Source organism: Boleophthalmus pectinirostris, unplaced genomic scaffold, assembly GCF_026225935.1.
Source record: "Boleophthalmus pectinirostris isolate CB_2022bp ecotype Guang Dong unplaced genomic scaffold, ASM2622593v1 HiC_scaffold_1395, whole genome shotgun sequence".
In the NCBI taxonomy this organism is placed as follows: Eukaryota; Metazoa; Chordata; class Actinopteri; order Gobiiformes; family Gobiidae; genus Boleophthalmus; species Boleophthalmus pectinirostris.
The window spans coordinates 1-25,000 of NW_026571045.1; the positions used below are offsets into that span (position 1 = coordinate 1).

The window sequence follows — 25,000 nt, forward strand, 5'->3', positions numbered from 1 at the left end:
AAATAGCATCTTTAACTCCCCTCTCAAACCAGTTCTTTTCTCTGGCTAAGATTTGTACCTCACTATCCTCAAAGGATTGGCCTGTGGCTTCTAGGTGACGTATGGCAGACTGAGGACCACTGCTGCTCTCTCGTCTGTTATGCACATCCTCTTGTGAAGTGGCTGTTTTGTTTCTCCACTGTAGGGCTCACTGCAGTCTTCACTACACTGAATGGAGTAGACAACATTGCTTTGTTTGTGGCTAGGTGTTTTGTCCTTTGAGTGGACCAGTTTCTGTCTTAAATGTTTGTGGGTTTGAAGGAGATCAGAATTTAATGTCTGAAAATCCTCTGTAGTTTTTCAGAAACACTAGCCAAGTAAGGAATAGTTGCACTTCTAGTTTTGTTTACAGTAACTCTGTTGAAAAGTGTAACCGGTAATTTTGCTTATGCTCAGAAAAGTATTTTATGCAGGATAAAAATCAGCTTCTTACTGTGGCAAAGAATTTCAAACTAGATCAACAAGTACATGCCTAGTCATGAAGGTCTGGTTGAGTGGTGCTTCTTCATAAACACTAAACACAAGAAGTAAAATGGGGATGGCTGCAACCAGGATTGTTTTATTCATACTGTAGAGATGTCCTTAATACTTAGATTTTCTTAATATCACATCTTATAGACAATCTTTGCAAAACTAGTTTCCCAAAACTATGACTTTATATGCTACAAGTCATATGACAGTTGTACTTGTATTCACTGTATGAAGTGATATTATTTTGACAAATAACAATGACCACATTGAGCTAACTGGATTTCCTCCCATTTTTTACCCAATTTGTGTACACACCCAGTCTATCCAAAGTGAATGAGCGATGAGCAAACCATCTTGTTCAAATATTGGGCAACTGTATGTAAGCACATGACACATGCCTGCTCTGCCAGTTCCAGTTGTTTTTCCGGATATGTCAAACAAAGAAACACTTTATAAAGTCCTAGGTCACTAGTGGTTTGTCCATAGATTCTGAATAGCGGACAAAAGACAGGGTTAATGGACAGTAGTGGTTTTGCCTCATCTAAAATTGTTTTTTCACATTTTTTTCACAAAGAAACAATGAATTCCATCAAAAGTCTTAAATCCTCTTAATACATTCATCATTTGTAAGAAAATGTCTAGTTGCAGTAATAAAACATTATAAAAACTTTAAATACTATTGTGATGTCTCTACCACAATTCAATTTAAAACAAACTATTTACTTGCAGTCCTACTTTTGCCTGACCATTTTAAATTGAAAGCCATGATGGTTTAGCATGCCTTCATATTATATTACAACACTAGATACTTTGTTTCTTAAATAGTTAAAATTAGTGTTGGATTGCTGTCATCTGCAAAGTCCAATGGGCATCAGAATAAGACTTTCATAGGAGAGATAGGAAGCCATTGTCCGTGGAGTCTTGCTGGTCTGATTTGCTGCTTCGAGAGCTCTTGCTGGGGTTGGGAGTGGTTGAATATTTTGGGGGGTACCGAATGAAGAGGCGGTCCTCTTCTTTTTTGATCCACCGTAAAAGTTTGGTGATTGCGGTAATGGCACAGGCCTTGGTCACCAGAGGACTGAAGCAAGTGTAGAGCTCAAATTTGCTTGTGACCTAAAGAGGGAAAAGAAAGATATTACTCATTTGACGTGCATGCAAGGCACTGGCAAGGTAATACAAGACTCCTAGATGTTAAGGTATATCTTAATATATATTAGAAACTGGAACTGCCTAAAAAGTGATTAATGCTCTTAAAATAAAATTGCGACATTTTCATCTGTATTTTAGGTGCTTGGTTATTCCTAGGTCCTACGTTGATTAATGGTTTTACTAGTACTGTAAATATATGGTAGAAAATAAAATACCTAAATTTATCAAGGTTTAGAAACTATTACAGTTAAACTTGTTTTAGTCACTTTTGTTTTCCAGCATATTAAAGCTGAAGTACCCATCTTTTTTTTTCCTCATAAATGAGTAAATTACCCCAAAAGTGTACTTTGTGAAAAAATCAGGTAATCTAATTCTAAAATATGTTAGTGTGAATTTAGTGATGTGCCAAGAGGATTGTGAAGCATTTAAATACATACATCATTTTTCACAGTTCAAAAAACAAATAACACAACTTTAACAACTAAATTCATCCCAACTTAAGCCTTATTTAGAGGTTAAAAAATTGCACAACCAAACACGTAAATTATCACTAACTACACGCAGTTCATCAAATAAATAAATAAAATTCTAGTGCCGTTCCTTGCCTTGAGTAATCAATAACATCATTCAGATCAAGTTAGGGCAGGCCACATACCCAGGCGAGCATGGTCTCCTTCTCTGCCACATGGTAAATGAGTTTGAGGGGTCTCGAGGTGCTGTGGATGCGGCTGTGCATGTATCGGTAAAGGTCCAGTAGTCTGGTCTTTTCCTCTTCACTGCTGTATGGGGCCTCCATCTCTGGGCTGAAACAAGCAAGAAGCTTAGCACCATAAGTCAACTCTAGCAGTTGTTTAAGATGGCTCCAAATAACTTGTTTAATCTGCACTACTTAAGAGAAATTTAATTGGAGTGGTTCTGTCAGTCCCATTATTTGGATTTTGGTTACTAAAAATTTAGTCAGGAATGAATGGAAGATTTGCAAGAGAATGTTCTCTCCCAACTGATTTAAATTTTATTTTTGTACTTGGCTTTCTGCTTAGGGGAAGAACAACATCTGGAGAACAGAGAGATAGAAGATAGATGATAAAATTAGATCTACAGAAAGCATCTTTTTGTGTTTTTTGCAACTATTATTGGATGCCCTTGAGTTTTTTTCTTTTTTCTAATAGATGTAAAATTTGTTTTCCCCCCACAAGTTTAGAGTAAAAGCCGAAGTTTATAATAGTACTGTGCCTTGTTGTCATCAAATTATAAAACAATCTATCTATAGCAGAAGCTATGTGTGCTAACCATGCTGTTCAATAATGTATACTAACAGTTTACAAGTCTGTGAGAGCTTGGAACAAGTTAGATTTATGCTTTCACACTTTGAAAATCTGGATATCTGAATTAAGAATACAAATCTAAATCTGATATTATGGGTATTTTTACTGCATATTTTGACATCTGCGGTAAAAGTACAAAAATAAACATACCTGGTGAACTGAGAGAGCTGGCGGTAGTTGTCTGGCACATCAAAGGGCTTGTACATGAAGTGTCTGAGGTCTGAAACTCCCACCTGGCTCACACTGTAGGACTGCGCTTTGTCTATGAGGCTCAGTGAGTTCTGAGCCGTCATGGCTTCCTCGATCTTCCTCTTACACTCTGCTACAGCATAGAAAGCTTCCTTGTCTGTCGAGAGCAGCAATAGGCAAACAGTGCATTCGGGAGGGTCCAGGTAGGAAATGTATGCATAAAAATAACAGTCAGGGTTAAATAATGGGAGGCAAATTGGAGTCCATATTTCTCCAGCCTGGAAAGCAGAAGATGCCCCAATGAGATTTAACAAAAGGTGGACATCTGCTGGCTCTAATCTGGCATCTTCAATCACAGTTTTTTCTTGGACAATAGTTAGCAACTGGTTCTTTGCAATGAGAATGGAGAAGACGAGGTTAGACGTGATAGCTTTCTGCAAGATCTGGCTTAAAGAGTCCCTGAGAGAGGCAGCAAGGGGCAAACAGTGTACTGCTCCAAGCAAAAAACTGGGGTCCGAGTCCACTAAATTGAGAAGACCATCCAGGATCTTCTCAGAACCAGCCAAGAGTCTCCGGAGGTCGTAGTTCTTCTTGTGCTCAAAAATGCGTGAGATGCTGGCCTGGGTGAGCATGCTGATGATCTGATAGTAGACGTACATGAGTTCTCCCCGAAGCTGTTGTTCAGACTGACGAGTACAGGAGACACAGACCAGAACTAATGGCCCCTTTTGTAGGAATACCACAGTGTGCTCATCTGAAATGAACAAAAGAACAACAAACAAACATAGGACATTAAATATAATGCAATATTCACACAGTAGAGGTTTTACTTTTTAAATGGGTAGGCAAACTATGCTAATTCCTTTGTACACCTATGTAATATAAAACTAGAAATATTGAAAGTGAAATGAACAACTGTACTAGTGGCAATTTAAATACATAATCATAATCTGACATGGCTTGAGGGAAAATGTGTTAACCATTAACAGGAATCCCTTTTAACAATCTTATCTTAATTTACAATGCAAGATTCACTATACTATGGTAACCAGTATTGTATCAAGATAATTACGGTAATAAACATATTTTTTAGTTATAATAAGCAATTTATTATTTAACCAATGTAATAGATTGAAATCCAAATTTGGTATTTAGACATTTGTGCCTATACCAGAGTTCAAGAACATCATTTACAGTCATAGCTCTTCTTGTCAAATAAACATGTGTGGAAACTATTATGTCAAATTATATTTTGTGTTGATTTTTTCAGTTATGAAATATCTACACCATAACAAATGAATCACAAATGCAAGCATAAGCATTACTAAGCTAAATAATTAGTATGCAGCATGAGGCTCTTACCTGAATAGACAGAGCGAATGATGTTGTCACTGGTTTGCACAAAAGACACCAAGGCCATCATGACTCCCATTGTGGACGAGAGCGCCTCTTCACTTCCATACCGAGAGTAGATTGGTTTCCCCGCCTCACTCAGCACAAAAACATGCTTCCTGTGCTGTCTCCAGCTCTCTGCAGTCACATCCTCTTCACGATGAGACATATAGGCCGGTATGTCTTGGGTCCCTGCTTCCAAAAGGGGAGACGACCGACCTTTCACCCCTAAACCCTGCTCTTCAAGTTTCGCCTTAGCCAGCATCGTTACAACAAACTCCCCTGAGTCGCTTTGGCTATTGTCTGTAGCAGCATCCTCAGTGTTTGATATGCTGTCCGTTTCTGCATTTGTTACCTGGTCTGAGCTTGGTTTTGCTTCAGTCTGAGGCTCTTCTGTTGCAATACTTGATGTGTCTGAATCCGCAGCACCCTCCATGTTGACTCCATTGCTTTCTCTTTTCTCCACTGCCTCAGGAAACATGTGATTTCCCAAAAGAGATAGAGATGTTGCCAGGTTTTGGGCTAGAAATTAAGAAAATTAAATTACTAAAAGAAAAGCATACATGTGAATTCAATTAAATGGATATGAATCTACCTGAGTCACTTGCAGAAGGCTGGACATTGATGGTTAAGCCCTCTTCTTCTTGGTGACCGTCTCCCTCCATACTACCATCCCAGTCACCTAAATAAACAAAAACAATAAAACACCACTGATTATAATATGCACTTTCGTAGTTGTGGCTTCAAACACTGAGTCAACACGGATTTAACTTCTGAATAGCGGCACTTATACTGGGCCAGTGGTAAGATCACATGATGGGAGGAAAACTGGTTTTCAAAGGACAATAACTCCGATATCAAACGAACTAAGGAATTTTAAACATGTCAGCAGCATAAACGAGACAGGTTAAAGCATTAGACAAGGACAGAGGATAGGTAGTTATAGTTGTTGTTTAAGCAAGCGTGACTAATTAGTTTGCCATGTTGAGATGCTAGAGCCAAACCACGATCAATTATTTTAAAGGACAGCATTACTTAATAAACGTTCAAAAATGTAGATACTACTTGCAAATGTTGTTTATCGGGTCGTTAGCACAGTCTGCTAGCGAGCGTAACGCATACAGATCAATTTCACGGCCCGAGCTGAATAGTGAAATACCCGTTTGAGATGAAAAATAAACAAAATCAGGAATGAAACTTACGCTTCTTTTTTCTTCGAAACGTTGGGGAGAAACTCTAAATTGCTAGCTATTCATTTGCAGCTTTGTAGAGAACAAATGGCAAGACGAGAAGAATGCAAAACAGAAAACAAATTTTGCCTGACCGCAACAGCAGCGGCAGCAGACATCCGGAATCTCTGATGACACATTGGCTCAGCCAATCAGAATCGCCGACGGTCACATTAAGTCCCGCCCCCAAAGGTATGCGAACCAAAACATCTACCCGATCTACCCTTACACCTTTTTTGCTGCAAAATCCTCATTTTAATGAGGTTTACTTCTTAAGTATTATTTGTCAAAGAAAATGATTGATAATTACACAAAATTTTCATCCTTAGTAAAAGATAAGAAAAAAAAAAAAAAGAAAAAAAAGGGGAACACGGACGTAGCTTTAAATTGTGTACGTCATATCCGGCTTCTCAATCCGCTACTGTGCAAGATTGTGCGTGAAGCATCCATGACCAAAACACAGCAGATGAGAGATGATGGATAAACTCTGTGAAATGCCATCGCTACCATCTCTAACATAGATCAGACCGCAAGATTAGTGCTAAAAACATAAAGCAACTATGGACGATACGTGGGATTTTGAGTTTCTGTCGCGAATAGCAGACAGCTGTTTATCTTTTCTCTCGGAGTTTGTGGAGGACTGGCTTGCTAACGACATGCGAGTATCTATATTTAAAATTCTTCTTAGCTGGCTAATATTTAGCCTGATTGCTATCCATTTTGCTTGGAAAGTCTACGGGAATACAGTGAACGACATGTATTACCGACAGGGTAAATTTCTCTCTTTTTTTCAGATTGTGGTAAAACGAAAGCTAGCTGACATGACTGTCGTGCTTACTGTGTAAATACCATAGATTGCATTTATTGATCTGCTATTTTATGCTTACTCTACAGGAACCGGCCAGAACGGAGGAACACCTGACACAGCCCCTCACCTGGGTGGATGGTAGGTGTCTGAATAGCCTATCTATTGTTTGTTCTGTAAAAAAGCAGTATTGTGCTTGTAGTGCGACAAAACAGTTACATAAGGGATGAAAGGACTGCATGTGTGTTCATGTCAGATACAGTGTACAGTTATATAAAATTCTATTTTTCTTTTATAAACAGGCATTTTATGGAGCATTTATTTCCTGATTATGGGAAAGATGGACTGGCGTAGATTGTGTTTTGTTTTTACTTTTTTGTTTTAATTCCAGTTATGCAGAAAAGAGAGAGCCACTGTCTGTATGAATGTTCTTGTGTGTTAACATGCAATTTCAGTCTAAATTTATGCACACAATTTTATCTTGTAGGGACAGTGCTGCTGGGGATACACCAAAGGTTCATCGGGATTAAGAAGACAATAAATTAAATTTGTTATTCATGAGCCAGACAACTATTGTCATTGATTCCATGACTGATGATGAAGCATACATTTTGTTTGAAAGCTAAATTGACTTTGATTTTTTACGCAGGAATATAATTTCTGTTCATTCCAAACTGAACAAATCTGGATCTCTAAAGAGCATTTGAAAACCCTGCAAAATGTTAAAATAAAAGAAATTATTGTATTACAAATTTCAATATGCAACATCTTTATATAATATTAATATATACAATGTACATAATGGTATCAGCCTATTTATTACATTTCCCAATAACATAATTCTCAGTTACATTTTTGTATGAAAAAGTGTTTATTTTACATTGAATATGAGTGTTACATATCATAGGCTGTGATTCCAATACAGTATAGTATAGTGACTTAAAGTATCACATGTTTATTTTATGTTAATAGGAGGTGATGGAATTAGTAACACATGTACATCCATTACATTAGTACAAGTTAGTCCTGGCACTAATAAGCGCTGTCCAGATGACAGTTTTGAGAAGAAAGTGAAAGAATCATTGTTGTCAAGAAAACCACTGATATCCAGCCCCTGTGTCTTGGCCTCTTCACATAAACCTGCATCAGTCACTGCTCCTGCTGCTTCTGTTGGTCCATCCTGGCCATCAGTCCCACCACTCAAAAATACTGGGCCTTTTGGTGGGAGATCCATGCCTTGTAACTCCACAGCCACTCGCAAAGCCAACTCCTGGTTTCGCCCTCCTTTCCCTTTGCCTTTTAATTCTACTGTGGGCTCACCTCCAGCTAAAAGACATGTGGCCCCCCATCCGTCTGATCTACTCTCATCCAATACCTGCATCGTACGGCATAAGTCCCAGGTCTCAACACCAACTTCAGGCCCTAGTCTTAGCAATTCTGCAGCTATCTCTGGAGGAGGCTCTTCTGTGCCGCAGGCAAACTGAGCCAGGAGACCGTAAAGACGAGAGACAAGTTTCACATCGCCACTCACTCCTAGAGACAGGACAACAGGTCGAAATCCTAACTCTCTAGCCCGCCGCCCAGCCAACTTGAGGGCAATGCTGTTTGAACCAATCACAGTATTAATAACAGGTGCTTCTTGTACGCCTTCTATTTGTTTCTTTTGCCATCTAGGGCCCAGTTTCCCAAGAACCTCCTGTACTGAGACTGGTACAGAGTCTAGCAAATTATAACGTTCAAGAACTGACAAGACTTCTTCATGCCATATTTCTGTCTGTACTGTTGGTCCGCTGGCTATCAAATCTAGTGGATCACCAATTACATCAGATAATATAAGAGCCACCACCTGCATAGAGAATAACTCATCAGTCTGGTACATTAAAGCTGCATTTAGATTATATTTTTGTTACCTGGGCTGGGTGAGCAAAATGAGCAAGTCCTCCACCTTTTAAAAGAGAAAGGGCCCGCCGTACAGTGTTCAGTTCTTGTATAGTGGCTCCAGCGCCTGCCAGTCTTCGTGTAACATCCAGTTTCTCTTGCAAGGAAATTGGCGGAACAGGTGAAGGCAACAGCGCAGAACCACCACCTATGTAGTAATAATAGTAGTGAAGTATAAGTTTGAGATGACAGAATCAATATTGAAACTGGTTTTAATTCAAATGGGTGTTATCTTAAGAACTCAGAAATACCTGAAATAAGTACGAGCAGCAGGTCTTTCTGTGATAATCCAGACGCAAGTTGCTTGATCTTCTCAGCTGCTTTTAGGGCATCATCATCAGGCAAGTTGTGTTTGGCTCCTTCAATTATTTCAATACAACTCTTTTCTTTTAACAATAGATGGCTGTTATGGGAGAAAGAACATTTAAATCAATATGCAAGGGTAAAATCACATTAATGTAACATACTTTTTCCCATGTTGTCGTAGACTGTCCTGGATGCCATGAGGCACACTTATGACTCCTTTGACTAAATGATCTGACAAAATCCTCTCGGCCTCGGCAGCCATTCCCAGTACAGCTTTACCAAACCCAACTAAGTGCAGATTGTTTTTCAGAGTTAGTTTGTGTCCATCAATAGTAATTACATCGTCTTTACGCTCTATACTCTGCCGCACCACAGTGTCTGGTTGCACAGCCCTCACAGCTGTTGCAAACACCTCTCTTGCTCTAGAGTCCAGTGACATTTTGGAGAACATAGGTTTTCGCCTTTCAACAAGAGCAAGTAGTGGCTTAGGTCGGAAAAAGGACAGAGCACGCGCCATCAGAAGTTGGTGGGTTGAGCTGGAGCTGCCTAGGAAATAACATACAATATCATCATTAACTGACTTAATTTTTCTTGTCAAATATCATACTTCAATTTGCAAAGTTTATATTTTTAATTAAGGTACAACTACAAGCTTGATTATTTGAAAAATAATTTGACATTTCAAGTAGTAAATATTTGAAATGTTCTCCTAAATTGCACAACCTGCAGTGGCTTGCAATAAAGTAAAGTCTGGTTCAGTGGGATACAATATCATGTAAGTATCAGGATAAGTTTACTGTGAAAATATACAGCCAGTTCTACAGCCTACCTGAGAAGACTGCAAAAAGAATATGGAAACTAATAACCACTGTGTCCACCACCACAGCAGCTCGGCAGTGAGGACGAAAATCTGACCAGAGTTTTACTTGAGCTGTGTACTGTGTGTGTAATAATTGACTCACAAAGGCCAAAGGACTAGAGGTATTAGAGATTGAGAATTTTCACTTTGTACTAGTAAAGAGCAATGTACATTAATGTTTTGAGTTTACAAATGACACAATGCAATTAATAATAGTATAAGTAACAATTAAGTAAATTATTAAATTGGCTTGATACAGATAGATGTTGCTATGTTCAGATATTACACAACAAATGTTATAACTTCAGGTCTAGTTAGCAAGTAAAACAGAAACATTAACATTTCCGTAGACAGACCTACCCGCAAATCCAAAAGCACCATTCGTGTCTTCTTCACTTCTACTTTACACATGTTCAGGGTCAGCTGGGGCAAAACACAGATCAACAAAACATTTAAACACACATAATGAAGAAAGTTCTTTTTCAAAATAGACTAAACATCGAGTAATACCAGCGACGTTAGGATGTTAGTAGAAGTAGTACTCGCATTTTACATAGTCTTAGAATAGCAAAAAATGTATTTGATTTTATTAAAATTAAATTCTCAGAGGCGAAATGAATCCTTGGACCCTAACTTTCATGTAAACAAACACAGTCTCGTGATATCTCCAGCTCTCGCGTTGTTTGAGAGCGACGTAGACGCGCGTCGCCTCTTGGTGGGGAAGGCGGTACTTTCTGGAAAAACCGTGGATAAGAAGTAGTAAAAGAGGACTTTTCTGTGCTTTTTCAGTGACAAGTCGGACAAAATACCGTTATTCATAATCTTAGTTCACATATCACGACATAACAACTTAAATTACCCTCCATAAACGCGTTTTATTAGCATTTGCCTCAGCTACAAACAGAGGCCAACATGAAGCTAACGGACAATGTGCTGCGGAGTTTCAGGGTAGCTAAAGTGTTCCGAGAAAACTCCGACAAAATTAATTGTTTTGATTTTAGTTCAAACGGTGAAACTATTATATCCAGTAGCGACGATGATTCTCTAGTCCTGTACGACTGCCAAGAGGGAAAGTAAGACTCGATTTTGACCTTTTCTCCTTTTGTTTCTATTATTAGCTTGTGGGTGCTAACTAGCCAGGCCGTGCTAACTGCGTATGTCCCCTAGCAATGAATGAAATGCCATTGGATTTTTATGCATTGCACATATTTTCCTTCTGTAAGCGTGTTTTCAGACTATTAAGCGTACAAATGTGTTGAAGTGCTAATTTGTCTTCTCTCTTTTGTTTTCTCATCCAATCTCTATTATGGCAGACCCAAGAGGACACTTTATAGTAAAAAATACGGGGTAGATCTCATCAGGTACACACATGCAGCCAACACAGTGGTCTACAGCTCGAACAAAATTGATGGTGAGTTTGTTTAATTTATTTTTAACTATTACTTGGTTATGTTAGTTATTGATTAGAGGGTGTGGTCGTGGACAATATAGCTCTCTTTCAAGGTATAAAGTCCACTCACATCAACAATGTCATGTTCGCTTCACAGTAGAAAGCTTATAAATGAGACTAGTTTGGGCTGTTGTTAAGATCTGAAGTCTTGTTACGTGTTATAATATGCTGGACAAGATTGTGTACCTTTTGTGGTCCATGTGTGCTGCTAATCCTTTGTTCCTATGATTGTGAATTTGCAGTGAAATGCTCTCTTTGGACTGAGGTAGTTGTTTGTACAGTTTGGTGGGTCTGTGATTCTGCCCCATACAGGAGCTAACTGTACAAGTGACTGCCTTGCCCACGGATGAGTGCGATCACCAGCCGGATTCATACAGTGTGATTATAATGTCATTGTTGTGCTTATTTATGTAAATAAGTGAGTTTTGCTTACATTTTGTTTTGTGTTTTTTAGATACAATCAGGTATCTGTCACTTCATGATAACAAATACATAAGATATTTTCCTGGGCATAATAAAAGGTGAGGATGGTTCCAAACTATATTAAAGCAGTTTTTGGCATTGCATTCCCCGACACGTTTTCTTTTTTATAATTAGAGTAACGTCCTTATCCATGTCTCCTGTGGATGACACCTTTATATCCGGTTCATTAGATAAAACTATTAGACTATGGGATCTGCGCTCTCCAAATTGTCAGGTACACACTTCATTATAATCACATCTATGTCATATTTTTTTGGATACAGCAGACATGAACTCATTGACCATATTTGCATTTCTGTTGTCAGGGTCTTATGCACCTACAGGGGAAGCCGGTCTGTTCCTTTGACCCAGAGGGGCTCATCTTTGCAGCAGGAATAAATTCTGAAATGGTGAAGCTGTATGATCTTCGTTCATTTGACAAGGTACATTTTTAACTTTTCAGATGTTGTTGAAAACGGTAAAATGTTTGGATAATTTTCTTCAAAAAGATCAGACGGCAGGACTGATCCTGGGTCGGTCAGTTCCACATTCAGTCTGTTTGCGAATTACCCTAGAATGTATTTTGCAACACAGACATTGCTTAATACAGGATTTCTCAATGTGTGTGTGAGTTGTATTCTGTACCGTTATCTGTTTCAGGGTCCATTTGCCACCTTTAAACTTCAGTATGAGCGAACATGTGAGTGGACTGGGCTTAAGTTCAGTAATGACGGGAAACTGATTCTTCTCTCCACAAATGGAGGAGCCCTGCGCATCCTGGATGCTTTCAAGGGTGCTGTACTACATTCATTTGGGGTAAGAAGAATATGTTGATGTATTGTGCATTTATTACGCAGGCATCTGAGTTTATTTGTGCCATTTGTCTTTTCTATGTGACTGTCTTTTAAACTGTCCTTATCTATCTGTAGGGCTACAACAACAGTAAAGGTGTAACATTGGAAGCATCCTTCACTCCAGATTCACAGTTCGTTATGATTGGTAAGTGAACACTGCTTTCTGCTTGTTATCCAGTGTCAATGAACAGGAAAAACATACAAGCAGATGCAAATTAAATAAACTCTGAATGCAAACTGACATTCAACACGGTATCACTGACGTGCTATGTGTGCCCTTACTTTTATGGAAACCTCACCACAGCCTTAAAATAAACTTTTCAGTGTTGGTTGGGCAATTTACAAAGTAGACCTTGTGATCGGAAACCAGAATTAAACATAAATTATATTGTGCATTTATTTTCATAATTTTATTCCAGTTCTGAATGCATCATGAATAAATGATTTATATTGACATTATGCTCAGAAATGGGGCATAAATTAATGGTAGAAGATTTATACACATATTGGATGATCCATTGTGGCTAATAGGGTAGTATTGAGTTCAGAATGATGGTTTGAATGATTCTCAAAAACTGGCTATTTGATCACAGACAAGAATAGGTTTTATAATGTCCAGTTGATTAAAACAAAAAAAATATATACATATATATCTTTTGTAATTTTCCAGGTTCAGAGGATGGAAAGATCCATGTGTGGAACGCAGAGAGTGGGATGAAGGTGGCTCTTTTAGATGGGAAGCACACAGGGCCCATCACTTGTCTGCAGTTCAACCCAAAGTTCATGACATTTGCAAGCGCCTGCTCCAACATGGTAAGAATGAAAAACATACCGAACAAATATTTACTTCTTTCTTCCCACACTAAGATGGGTAGATAATAATTTGACTATTTCTTTCATTTTTTAGGCGTTTTGGCTTCCAACCATTGATGACTGAGGACTGACATTTTTACAAAGGACTGATATAACCTAGTGTGACCAGGAGGTGGCAGTGTTGCCAGTGTCACTACGCAAACTTGTTGTAAATATGTTCGTTCAAAAGACTTTTTAATGTTTGTCTGTTTTTTTATATTTTTATTTAACATTAAATGTCTTTGTAAATAGTTGGGTGTTTTGTATCTTTTATACTCTTGGTATAATATCCTCTAATTGCATCTACCTGTGAAGCCAGTCTGTATTTATAGGCTTGGGTTCTCATTTTGAAATTTATCACACAAGTTGCAAAATATTGGTTATGAAAATGTTTCGGTTGACATTAAATGCTGTAATGAATCTTCTCAAAAACAAATTACACAATGAGTTGAAATAGTGAGAGACTACATTGGAAGAGTGTCTTTAGATTAATATGAATGAAACATGTTTATTGAAACCCAGTTCCAGTCATGTCTTCATATGTTAGCTTTGACCCATTTAGATGCCATGTTTGTTTTTCAGTGACGTGTGTGTAAACACTTTGACCTTGAAGTTGTTGTGAAGAGGAATTATCTTTTAGTGGCCACACGTGAACCTGACAGTTGAGTCTATATAGTGATATCCAATAGTAGAAGGGGAAATTTTACATTTGCAATATTTGGTCACACAATCTGAGCAGTTGAACATTAGTCGTAGAGTACATGACAGATTTATTTGTATGGATGAGTAGTGATTTGTTTGGATGGTTATAATGGGCTGATAGAATAGTGACTATATTTACATATGACATACAATTAGAATAGATGAGATTTATTTTAGTGATACTGAAGTCATCATGGATTTGAGCTATAAAAAAATAACCTTGTGTTATCAGGAGGGTTTGTTACATGGGGTCATGGGTAAGATGTGGTAACACATTTTAAAATGATTATACCATGAAGTAAAATACAAAGTTACAGTTAGATAATAAAGAAGAATGTGTATCATGGTGTCAATGCATAAACTGCACATTTTGAGATATTTATGTAATATAGGCCTATATCAATTTGGGAATGTCAAATTTACCTTTAAACTTTTTGTTTACAGGTATTAAACATAATAAACAAACAAAGAAAAAACTGAAAAATAAATTTAACCACTGACGTCTTTGGCAATAGGGCCTACATATCTGGTTATTTTGATCAAGAGTGACTTCCAAATAGAATTCCTTCTAAGGATGTATAGTCACTTTTAATACATGCTCCAAAAGCCAATTTGAGGTTGATATTTATAGTCTATTTTATTACTCCATGTTACAGGAAATTTACAATGAATCCAGACAAAAACAACCATGAACTTCTTTTTGAGGACAATATTAAGCAGCAGCTGACATTGTTACATTGCTCATCTTTAGGCCTGTCCCCTCCTCTCCTCCTGCATGGGACTTGTTGTTATGGGATGGGGGGATGGTGGGTGGTGGGGGGGTTCCACAGCCCAGTGCCCATGGCTGGACAGTCAGAGAGGGCTAATTTTGGTGGTGGTGATCAGGTTGCCTCTCGGGGCATATGATCCTGTCCCAGTTACTTGCATGATGTCCCTTCTGGAAGTGTCACACAGTTCTAGAGAGAGCTAGCAGACTGAACAACCTACTTGCTAATAGCCGTAACTTTCCAACTTAACTTTCTACTTGGGACCTAATTGTTGCCTTTTGTTTTTATTAGATATTGCGGCTGTTTTTCTTTCATATCTTTTTGTGTCAGTTGTTGCGGGGACCGACACAGTCCCACCATGTTCCTTGCGCTGGTGGTGACACCAGAATTGAGGGAGTTCCTGGCCCGGGCCAGAGGGGGAGCAGTGCGCCTCATCAAAGTCTGCATCAAGGACGGTGAGTCAGAGCCCGGACACAAATGTTGGGTTTTCATTTTTTGGGGGATGTTGACATTGACTGGAGATGGAACCTAACCACACAGCCACTTGCCTAACCTAGACATTAACTTATTTAACCCATACCTGAACTTTAATCATGTTCTATAATCATAAAATATGGGGGACCTAATTTTTGCCCCATTAAGAAGGCAGGTCCCATATGCCCGCTTACAAAGGAGAAATTATGTTTGCTTGCTCTTGATTTGTTAAAGTTTGATCATAGTGTAGTCCTGTCCTTGTCCTGGTTGAGTCCTGGTATAGTCCGAGTATGTATGTGTCCATAGTCAAACTGAGGTTAATTCAGTTATCTAATGCAAGGGTGCACAAACCTTTTAGTTCAGGACCAACTCACAACCATATTAGTGAGACTGGTGAAAAGTTCTGACAGCAAAATATTTATATGGTTAAATTTGATATTTGTTTGAATCTGCTTATATTGTGTAAACCATGGCCTGTGGTCTATGAAAAATGCAAAAAACAAGTTACATTCATTTGGGACTCCTATTTGGCTAAAAACTGCATTACAACACAAACTCAGGCCAAAACTAAGCAATGATAAGCTAAACAATGAAAGACACTAAACTGGCTCTAAATTACAGGGCCCTTATTATGCTATTTTTGAATCTGTGTTATAATGTTGTTTCCTCACCAAAAACAAACCTGGAGTTGTGTTTTTTATTTCACACATGTTCAATGCACAAACCCTTCATATTTAGGCTGAGTTCTTCTCTCAAACAGAAAATACTCTGTTCCACTTTGTGATGTCATGTGCTAATACAGTAAGCTCTCCACTGTGTTTTTAAACTCCATACTCCTTCACTAGAATCATTAGGATAATTTCAGCCCTGAATTGCAGATCTCCACTAAACAAAAGGTAAAAAGTAGCTGTTTACTTAAAAACTAGTTTCATGACTCATTGCTCAAACATGTCTGAATGAAACAAAACACAACTCTATGTACTGTTTTGAGGACATCAGTTAGATTTGCGTAATATACGCCCTTTACTCTTGATCAGAGCCAGTTGAGTAACTGACAACTTCATTTTATGTCATCTTAGGTATGGAAGAGGTCACAATTAAGAGCTAGTGCAATGAAGATAAATTCACTGTTTAAAATAAACATAAACCGAAAATATATTGTATACACCAAGCTATCCAAAGTCCGCAATCAAAAATGAAAACATGACGGCATAAACAAAATCAGTTCTAGCATTACAAGCATACAATAGGGGTTGTATGAAACAGGACAGCTGATGTCAAACCAATGCCAATCTTACAAATCACCGTATATTTACAGAGAGATGAGTTGTTATGATGACAGCAGTAGCAGCAAATATTTCAAAGAGTTTCTTTAAGTCAGTTGCCTATGACCTCTTTGTTAGTCACAGTGAGATTCGCCTAAAGCCTTGTTGTTTATTAGCATGACTTGAGAATCTTCGAGGAAATCGAAGTAGAGTGAGATGTGTGTCACTGCACCTAGAAGCGGTCAGTAAGTCAGTGTCTGTTTGAGGAGAGATGACTGACGTTTGAATGGCTGTTTACATCCGACTATGGGACTATGACCTGATCCATATCAGTCACTATAAGATTAACGACTTAACCTTTCTGGTCGGTACATAAGGGAGCATATACTCTCATCATGTTAAATATTCAGCCTGGTATTTGTTGGATGTTTTGCCAGGCGTGTTGGGACAGAGCTGAACAGTCCTCTGAGGCTTTGATGGTGGCACTATTTGCAGTGACATGTAACTAGACGTGATTGAGAGCTGCTTTTTAGTGTCAGAATGAAACATGATCTAGTGTTGATTTCATCACCGCTGTGGTCTCTCAGTTTACTGTCTCAATCTTCCCATAGCATTGTGCTTGGTTCCAGTAGTCTGCAGTGCCTTCACACCAAGAGCAAGGCTAGAAAATGGATAAATTACCACTATAAATGATAAAATATAGGTGACCACCACAAATTGAAAAAGAGGGGCATGTTGTTAGGTGTGGAGGGATGAACGTGGGAAATTTTATTTATTTTTCATAGATAATAAATGCAATGACACCATATGATTTTTAGGTGTTCAGTCATAACACACAGAGAGAGAGATTGGAATAGCAACAGGTGACAACCTATCACAACCCCGAAAGCCAGTACATCCCAAATGTTTTGATTTCTTTGTGAGGAAAAAAAAATCCCTGTTTTCTATATAAATCTCATTTTTATACAATTCATATGGCATCGGGGACAAGGTAAAATGGGCCCAAAATGACTGTGCACAGTAACCAAAAGAGGAAATCATCTACTATAATTTGTTAATTATCCCAGGATTAAAGACTGGACTTGGTGTAAGGACAAAACCACCACTATAAACTAGGTCCTAACTAAGACTGGATCTATAAGCAAACCAGGTCAAAGGATGACATCAGGTTAAAACTAGACCAACTAAAAATAAGATGACTAAATCAAAACAAAGAAATGGATGAATTTAAAGCTAAACCGGTCTAAATCAGGTCTAAAACAAAACTAAACCAGAACTAAGACATGATCAAACTAAGGACAAAAAAAGTTTTAAAACCAGACTAAATAATGAGTAAAAATGATTGTAACCAGGTTTAAAATAAGACTAAACTATGACTAAAAATGAGTATAACGAGGTCTAAAACCAAACTAAACCATGATTAACGATGACTGTAACCAGGTCTAAAACAAGACTAAACTATGACTAAAAATTATGATAACCAGGTCTAAAACTAGACTAAACCATGACTAAGCAGTCATCTAAGCCATATTTAATGACTACACCAGGATCCTACCAGGTTCAACACAAACTGAACCAAGACTAAAGGCTCAGGTCTAAATCTTACCAAAACCAGGTGTAAACATAGGTGGGTAGCCAATATTTTATGTGGCCATAGCCATCACTAAAACAGTAACAACACTGGACTTGAACTGCAATAAACAGATTATTAGCACCTGTTAGATTTCATTCTTGAAACATTATAAGGACTTCATCTTTATTCAATTTAGTCACATTGAGAAATACAGTGGGTCATAACTTGTATTGACAATAATGGCCAGTGGAAAGTATGGTCTGAGTGAGCTGGTAGAGGAGGAATGTGTCAGAGCCCAGAATAGCAGCAGCCCCGAGAGGTATACTGGGAAATCCCCCGGCCCTACAAGGACACTGGGGGCTTTGTGCAATATTTGTCCAAAAACATGTCTACATAATTATGTTGATGTTTCCATTTTCCCATAATAAGTTGAATATTATTATTTTGGTAAGGTGAAACCGTAAGAGTCATTAAACACAAGGGTGATAATGTAGAGGAAATAAGTGACGTTCTTTAACTTTATTAAGTTAAAACCAGTAACAGTATAGGAACATATCATACTCAGTGATAATTTTAGAGTAATCATAGCAGTAAAAAGCTAATCAAACTGAAACCATATATTTTATATTTGCAAGGTCCAATTATCTTATTTGGTTGTAAGTGTAAAGCAGACATTATTATTATTATTTTTTAACTGCTTTTGAGTTTATTCTTTCTACCTATTTTTGAAAACACATATTGCACATGCTTGACCTAATTATAATACATTATTTAGATAGTCCTCTCTTGAAGTGTGAAATTAGCTCATAAGTATATGTAAGTGTATTGACAGTATGCTTGTGTTGTCCCTGTGTGATTTACAATGACACATAAACCTAGAGCTCCTGCTGAGAGGCTGAATCTGCTGCACTGGCAGGACTCATATAGGACACTCATATGTGAAGACGGCCTGTGAAGTGTGTTTAGCACCTTACTCTGTACGGTGGATAGTAGATAAGACTATATATATATATATATATATATATATATATATATATATATATATATATATATATATATATATATATATATATATATATATATATATATATATATATGTGACCAGTATAGCCACCCTTCTTCTCGGTGATGGTCATAAGCCTTCCATTCATGGAATCTATCAGTTTCTTGATCGGCTGACGATCAACTTTTCGTGCTGCAGCAACCACAGCCTCACAGACATTACTGCAAATGTTAAACACCACACAATGTGAAAAACAACTTGGCATTTCATCCACTCAAATTCTGCATATAAAAAAAACTAAATGAATTCTCTAAATATCTCATCAACTCATCATCCCCATTATTCTGCTTGACACCATTGCCCAGACCTCAAAGGAAGACATCTCCTAATGTCATCTAATCTGCCCATACATCAGCAGCAGGTCTGAGGGCTAATGTAATGTTCAATAAATCTTTTCTAGCATTCTTTGCTATGTCCCATAAAAGCAAACTACAGTATGTTACAGTGCTTTTCACTTCTGATGAAATTCTGATGATGATTTGGTACTGTCTGGTTTCAGAGCAGCTTGTCCTTGGAGCTTACAGAGAGCCGGAGCAAAGCTGGGACCAGGACTATGACCACTTCCTGCTTCCTCTCCTTGACGACCAAGAGCCCAGCTACTTCTTATATCGCCTCGACTCCCAAAATGCACTGGGCTATGAGTGGGTCTTCATCTCCTGGTCCCCGGATCAATCTCCAGTATGATAGACAGGCTAATAGTTCAGCATTATTTCAATAATTACATACTGATTATTACTGCATAGCATTTATCACCTACTTAATACAATTCAAATATAATGCCAGAGAAAAACATCATTTAAGGCAGATTCATTACAAACACTAACTCATTACATAGGAGCAGAAATGAAATATTCCATGAAGAATACAAACGACTTTCAGTTTTCAGGTACAGTTTGGGTAAAAACACATTGCAAAACCTACCAATTATGCTATTATCAGAATAAACAATTACACAGTGAGAGCACCATTCAAAATTATTGTCATTAAATAATCATTTATTCTGCTTGGTAAGTTCAAATAATAAGAAGCAGAACCAAAATACATTTTGTCAATGACATGCTGAGCAAATAGCATTTAAATATGCTGTCATGTAATGAAAATAATATTAAGCCTAAATACATACTTAATATTAAACCAAGCTTCTCTAGTTAGTCCTGTAGCACTGACTATGTTTACTTTCACACCAAAATCTGATGATTATCTGGAGTTATCAGAATATTGACATGTCAAAAACCCTCTGCTGTGAGTAATCTGATTTCTTTATGACTGTTCACACCTGTACAGGTTTTGAAGAGGAAATGTAAATGTTTTATGTAAATAAAAAGTGCAAACAAATGTGGCAAAAGACTGACAGTGTTATGTAAAAATTCCTTTGTTCTCCATATACAATCTATACACTCTAAATATCCCAGACGTCCCAATTCAGATATATTTGTTGGGTTACCTGATTATTCTAATTCTCAGATTTTTACTTGTTCCAGTTTTAGACATATTTACATTACATTATTTTATTATTTTTTTTTTGTTTTCTTCGTTCTTTTTATCTTCCTCCCATTATGAGCGTTTCTGAGTTGGTACAGTTCTCATAACACGGTTCTCTCTCTGGTGTTTACAGGTCAAACAGAAGATGCTGTACGCTGCCACTCGTGCCACCGTCAAGAAGGAGTTTGGAGGAGGCCACGTGAAATACGAAATTTTTGGAACAGCCGAGGTACACACATTTCACACATTCTCCACTTTACCAAGACTAAATCAGAACTAAGCCAGGACCAAACCAGGACTAAACTAATTTCACCAGGGCCAAAACAGGCCTAAACCAGAGCTAAACAAGGACTAAACCAAAACCAAACCAGGACCAAATGAGAGGCGAATCCAACAAATATCTAAAGGCTTTAAGCAACTGATTAATCAGCTAAACAAAGACATTTCATGGTACTTGCAAAAATGCTCAAAATGCTAAAGATCTCACTTAAATTGCATGAAGACACTGTCCAGTCCCTCCTCTTTCTGCTTACTTGAAAATTTGGTGGACTAAGATACCATTGACTGTTTATTTGCACTAAATGCTATAGCTTTAGCCTAACACTGTGGATTCTTTAAAGGCATAGCAATATGAAGTTGGTGGGAGTTGGTGGGAGAATCCTCACCCGAAAAGTTACATAGTACACATATTTCTGCACATGTATCACACCAAAATTGGGACTAAACTGGGATGAATTTCGTAACCAATCCTGGAAAGGATCAGGTTTAAACACGGACTACAACCAGTCTAAATCACATCTACAATGGGTATCAGCACAAAGGACCTCAAGTTCTAGTAAAAATCTCTGTACCTTTATTATTTAGTATTTGGTTACCCCATGCTCATATAAAGTATATGTTTTTCCCTTTACATCCAGGATGATGTGTGCTTGCTCGGATACCAGCACCATGTGATGTCCTGCTCTGGCCCCGCCCCTCTCACTGTGGCCGAACAGGAACTGCAGAGGATCAAAATCACAGAGGTCAGGGGTCATCACTGCCTTAGGCCTTTGTCTATGTGTTTTTACCGTACTTTTAATCTCCTATTCGTTTTATTTTTTCAGGGCAAAGTTAAACAGGTATGTTGAGCAAAGTGCATCATTGTTCTTGTTCTTTCACTTACTTATTGTGAATTTACAGAGCAAAATAGCACATGTTTCGAGCAGAGGTGATGTGGGCAGAATGATCAAAACTTCCTCTGAAATAAGAGTTTAGCTACTCAAGCAGAAGTAAACAGTGCTGACACTTACAAAATTAAATGCTGACTCTATTTAAATATATTATCTCACTTCTTCCATTTGAATAGTTTATCTTAAATGTCATGGAATATTCCAAATACATCATCTTTTTTGTTTTACTTAATCCAAACATAAAACTATGTTAAATTATCAGTATATACAGAATTATACAGATAAATGTATAATATGCACAATGTGTTAAAAGTACTGGTAAAGTAGTAGAAACAATAATTCTTTTATATGCATTATGCATTCCCCAACAGTGTAAATGGTGTATGTATGATGTTTTGTTACAAAGTAAAATTTCACACATTTTGTTTTTACTTAAATGTTATTTTTTTGCTTTTATGTTACCTGACCTTTACACTTTAATGTGTACAAAGAGTACCATCTCCTATATGGCAACAACAAGCAATGTGAATATACACAGTACATTTATTTTTTCTCTCAAAAGCCTTTGGTCACATATGTGTGGTCTAACCATTGACTCTACATATATATCCATATATATGGTCTAACCTTATGTTGTATGTACAAACTTCCACCCCATTTGGACATTGTGTTCTTGAACTCAGTGAAATCTCCAAAGTCCAGACCAGACTGTCTGAACGTTCTGTGTCTCCTTACTGCCCTCTGTAGGTGAAAGCAGAGATCAGCATGGACATAAAGCAAACACTTCAGGGATTGGCTTTCCCACTGCAAGAGTCTGCAAAGAGAGCCCTGCACCTTCTGTCACAAAAACGTATTAATTATACAGTTGGTGAGTGTGCTAACATTGCTCATTGTTCAACTTCCTGGAATATTTGGCTTTTCCGAGTAGTATTTATTAGGAAATTAATCTACACTAATCCAAATGCTACATCTAAATCAAGGGATAAAATAAAGATTAACCTAGAACAATGAATTACCAGAATTATAAGAGTGGTGAAATTGACCTAATCCAGATCTAATACCTACAATACAAAAACCTTCTTATTTTTACCGATGACATCCACTGACAGATCTCATGGCTTTGTCGTTTGGGTCAAAACAACTTTAAAATCACATATCTCAATACCAATACTATCATGATATATATTTTTTAAAGAAATACTTTATACAGTAGAATCATTTTCAGCACAAAATAGCAGTTTCTTTAATATTACCGTGTCTTATACTAGTTCTAAATACAGACCATTCTTAAACTATTCAGAAATGGTTCAATTTTGTCCTGTTTACGTGATTTCCAGTATCAATACTTCAAATGAGTATATAGTTTTGATGCTAGTTTGTGTTTGATTAGTGTCTATATATCAATTATTTTTACAGTTCTACAGAAAAACTTAAGCAGTTTTCTAAGATATTCACTGTTCTTGTAGTTTAGCCATCACAATGTGGCCTTTGTTCCACCCACTCAAACACTAATTATCTGCTTCTAAGAAAACAGCTTTCGTGACAAAACGCTAACTCTCTCATCCAGTATATGCCAGAGCTGGTTTCAGTATTTCAGATCATTCGCCCACAAAACAGGAGGCTGGTGCATAATGGCCTTGGGCAAGACACACCACCTGCCCTGTCTCCTGTGCTCATATGTAAAAGTTTGAGAGTGGATTTAACAGATTGCAGGGACTGAAATCTATGTCTGTCTATCCCTATGGAAATGTTATAGCTTTGTCTTGAATTTTTCACAATATGGCATTCAACTTGTGTGTTTATTGCTAAAAAATTAAACATGCATCCTGACAGTGTTGGCTTGCAGGTAAAGGTTAGTTGAGTAGTAGTTGCTAAGATTGGATCAGTCTGTTAAGATGGGATCAGTCTGTAGAAAATGACTGTAAGTCAATGCAATACCCACAAAAACACTGGAAATGTGTGTGTTTGTGTGAATATGCAGGACAATAGATGGAAATTACCCATAGCAACAATCCAGCATGTTTACTTTGCTTTTTCAATTCTTCAATTCTGTTAACTTGTCAGGGATACGCGGAATGTAATCCCCGTTTTCTAGGAATTCATATTGGGTTTTTTTCCACATCAGCGGTTGGACATAGAAAAGGAGACAATTGAACTGGTGCACTCAAATCCAACAGAAATACGAGACCTGCCCCGAAGAGTTCCCAAAGACACTCCCAGATATCACTTCTTCCTTTACAAACACTGTCATGAAGGAGACCAACTTGACTCCATTGGTACGCAAACCTTTTCCATGAACTACGGATTACACAAATCAGACAATGAGAAATTGGCTTCCATGTTAACAGTTCATATCCTTTTTCCTGCAGTGTTTATTTACTCAATGCCTGGGTACAGTTGCAGCATCAAAGAGCGCATGCTGTATTCAAGCTGCAAAAGCCGGCTACTGGAAGATGTGGAGAAAGAGTATCATTTGGAAATAGCAAGAAAGGTAAAAAAATATATATATTTAAAGATTCAGTGAAATTAGTACTTGGAGGGTCACGTGAACAGTACAAGCACAATCCTTTTGCATACACCTGCTTCATCACATTTTAATCACTGTACATTAAAAGCTAACATCTGTAGTTAAATTGGCCACCCCACCCCTGTTATTCTCACATGACACCACTAGATGCCATTTACATAACTACTGCATTATACTGTGCCAGCTTTGGTCTGACAGAAGAAGACCAGCGAGCACAGGTGAGCCTCAGCAAAGATCAGGTGAGGGGAACAAGTTTAAGACCTGCTATCTTCTGGTTAAAAGATTTTATTTTTTTTTATTGTACAGATGGTGCCTTTAAGTAAATAATAATGTAACATTTCATCATGACTTGTCAAAAGAAAAGGCCATCTACATCTACAGCTTTTACATACATGTCAAAGCTTCAGCGTCAGAAGCTAAGCAAGCCCAGGGTAAACCAACCCCTAATATATTTACATATATTAGGCACCCATATTGCCTAATATATGTAATTATGAAACAACTTCCAATCTTATTCTATTGTTGAGATTAATATTAGTTTTACTTAAGATTGTTGCTAGCATTTACCAATAACGAATGATTAATAGTATTATTGCAAGGTGCATTAGATGATAATTACCTTTCAATTCTGTGCACTAAGATAATTGAACTAGTACTA

The 25,000-nt window shown here is 37.5% G+C and overlaps 5 protein-coding genes across 7 annotated transcripts; 3 read left to right on the plus strand and 2 right to left on the minus strand.

Annotated features, from left to right (window-relative positions):
• Positions 1 to 578: 578 nt before the first annotated feature.
• Positions 579 to 5,911, minus strand: LOC110168668 (vacuolar fusion protein MON1 homolog B-like). Its single transcript, XM_020934144.2, has 6 exons — positions 5,768 to 5,911; positions 5,161 to 5,247; positions 4,536 to 5,087; positions 3,135 to 3,927; positions 2,315 to 2,462; positions 579 to 1,623 (listed from the first exon to the last, which is right to left on the minus strand). Exons 2-6 carry the CDS (start codon positions 5,228 to 5,230, stop codon positions 1,396 to 1,398), a joined length of 1,791 nt encoding a protein of 596 aa, XP_020789803.1. The 5' UTR covers positions 5,231 to 5,247; positions 5,768 to 5,911; the 3' UTR covers positions 579 to 1,395.
• A 291-nt stretch (positions 5,912 to 6,202) lies between these two features.
• On the plus strand, positions 6,203 to 7,357 carry tcta (T cell leukemia translocation altered). The gene is made up of 3 exons (XM_020934147.2): positions 6,203 to 6,565; positions 6,689 to 6,740; positions 7,087 to 7,357. Exons 1-3 carry the CDS (start codon positions 6,355 to 6,357, stop codon positions 7,127 to 7,129), a joined length of 306 nt encoding a protein of 101 aa, XP_020789806.1. The 5' UTR covers positions 6,203 to 6,354; the 3' UTR covers positions 7,130 to 7,357.
• A 94-nt stretch (positions 7,358 to 7,451) lies between these two features.
• glyctk (glycerate kinase) lies at positions 7,452 to 10,367 on the minus strand. 3 transcript variants are annotated; one of them, XM_020934010.2, is made up of 6 exons: positions 10,213 to 10,367; positions 10,063 to 10,125; positions 9,005 to 9,389; positions 8,789 to 8,940; positions 8,510 to 8,685; positions 7,452 to 8,445 (listed from the first exon to the last, which is right to left on the minus strand). In XM_020934010.2, exons 3-6 carry the CDS (start codon positions 9,358 to 9,360, stop codon positions 7,555 to 7,557), a joined length of 1,575 nt encoding a protein of 524 aa, XP_020789669.2. In that variant the 5' UTR covers positions 9,361 to 9,389; positions 10,063 to 10,125; positions 10,213 to 10,367; the 3' UTR covers positions 7,452 to 7,554. The 3 variants fall into 3 exon arrangements, with proteins under 3 accessions (XP_020789669.2, XP_020789670.2, XP_055005811.1); XM_020934011.2 differs by lacking the exons at positions 10,063 to 10,125; positions 10,213 to 10,367 and adding an exon at positions 9,673 to 10,001; XM_055149836.1 differs by lacking the exons at positions 10,063 to 10,125; positions 10,213 to 10,367 and having other exon boundaries at positions 9,005 to 9,131; positions 9,214 to 9,346.
• Positions 10,368 to 10,411: 44 nt separating this feature from the next.
• wdr82 (WD repeat domain 82) lies at positions 10,412 to 13,571 on the plus strand. The gene is made up of 9 exons (XM_055149837.1): positions 10,412 to 10,775; positions 11,016 to 11,113; positions 11,607 to 11,673; positions 11,750 to 11,849; positions 11,941 to 12,057; positions 12,275 to 12,430; positions 12,544 to 12,613; positions 13,139 to 13,281; positions 13,376 to 13,571. Exons 1-9 carry the CDS (start codon positions 10,615 to 10,617, stop codon positions 13,403 to 13,405), a joined length of 942 nt encoding a protein of 313 aa, XP_055005812.1. The 5' UTR covers positions 10,412 to 10,614; the 3' UTR covers positions 13,406 to 13,571.
• A 1,283-nt stretch (positions 13,572 to 14,854) lies between these two features.
• Positions 14,855 to 24,306, plus strand: LOC110168570 (twinfilin-2; the record flags this gene model as incomplete). The annotated part of the gene is made up of 8 exons (XM_055149839.1): positions 14,855 to 15,244; positions 19,664 to 19,842; positions 20,780 to 20,875; positions 21,564 to 21,668; positions 21,750 to 21,764; positions 22,563 to 22,679; positions 23,941 to 24,091; positions 24,185 to 24,306. Coding segments are annotated over exons 1-8 (882 nt in total), but the record flags the coding sequence as incomplete, so codon positions are not given.
• Between the last annotated feature and the right edge of the window lie 694 nt (positions 24,307 to 25,000).

Bases quoted from the DNA above. Each gene is read 5' to 3' on its own strand.
- LOC110168668 (XM_020934144.2), bottom strand. From the start codon at position 5,230: ATGGAGGGAGACGGTCACCAAGAAGAAGAGGGCTTAACCATCAATGTC. The intron at 3,928-4,535 runs GTAAGAGCCTCA...TGTTCATTTCAG, and splicing joins CATTCGCTCTGTCTATTCAG to ATGAGCACACTGTGGTATTC. The intron at 1,624-2,314 runs GTATGTGGCCTG...TTCCCTCTTTAG, and splicing joins AGGAGACCATGCTCGCCTGG to GTCACAAGCAAATTTGAGCT.
- tcta (XM_020934147.2), top strand. From the start codon at position 6,355: ATGGACGATACGTGGGATTTTGAGTTTCTGTCGCGAATAGCAGACAGC. The intron at 6,566-6,688 runs GTAAATTTCTCT...CTTACTCTACAG, and splicing joins CGACATGTATTACCGACAGG to GAACCGGCCAGAACGGAGGA. The intron at 6,741-7,086 runs GTAGGTGTCTGA...TTTATCTTGTAG, and splicing joins GCCCCTCACCTGGGTGGATG to GGACAGTGCTGCTGGGGATA.
- glyctk (XM_020934010.2), bottom strand. From the start codon at position 9,360: ATGGCGCGTGCTCTGTCCTTTTTCCGACCTAAGCCACTACTTGCTCTT. The intron at 8,941-9,004 runs GTATGTTACATT...CTCCCATAACAG, and splicing joins CTACGACAACATGGGAAAAA to CCATCTATTGTTAAAAGAAA. The intron at 8,686-8,788 runs GTATTTCTGAGT...ATTACTACATAG, and splicing joins GCTGCTCGTACTTATTTCAG to GTGGTGGTTCTGCGCTGTTG.
- wdr82 (XM_055149837.1), top strand. From the start codon at position 10,615: ATGAAGCTAACGGACAATGTGCTGCGGAGTTTCAGGGTAGCTAAAGTG. The intron at 11,674-11,749 runs GTGAGGATGGTT...TTTTATAATTAG, and splicing joins TTTCCTGGGCATAATAAAAG to AGTAACGTCCTTATCCATGT. The intron at 12,614-13,138 runs GTAAGTGAACAC...GTAATTTTCCAG, and splicing joins TTCACAGTTCGTTATGATTG to GTTCAGAGGATGGAAAGATC.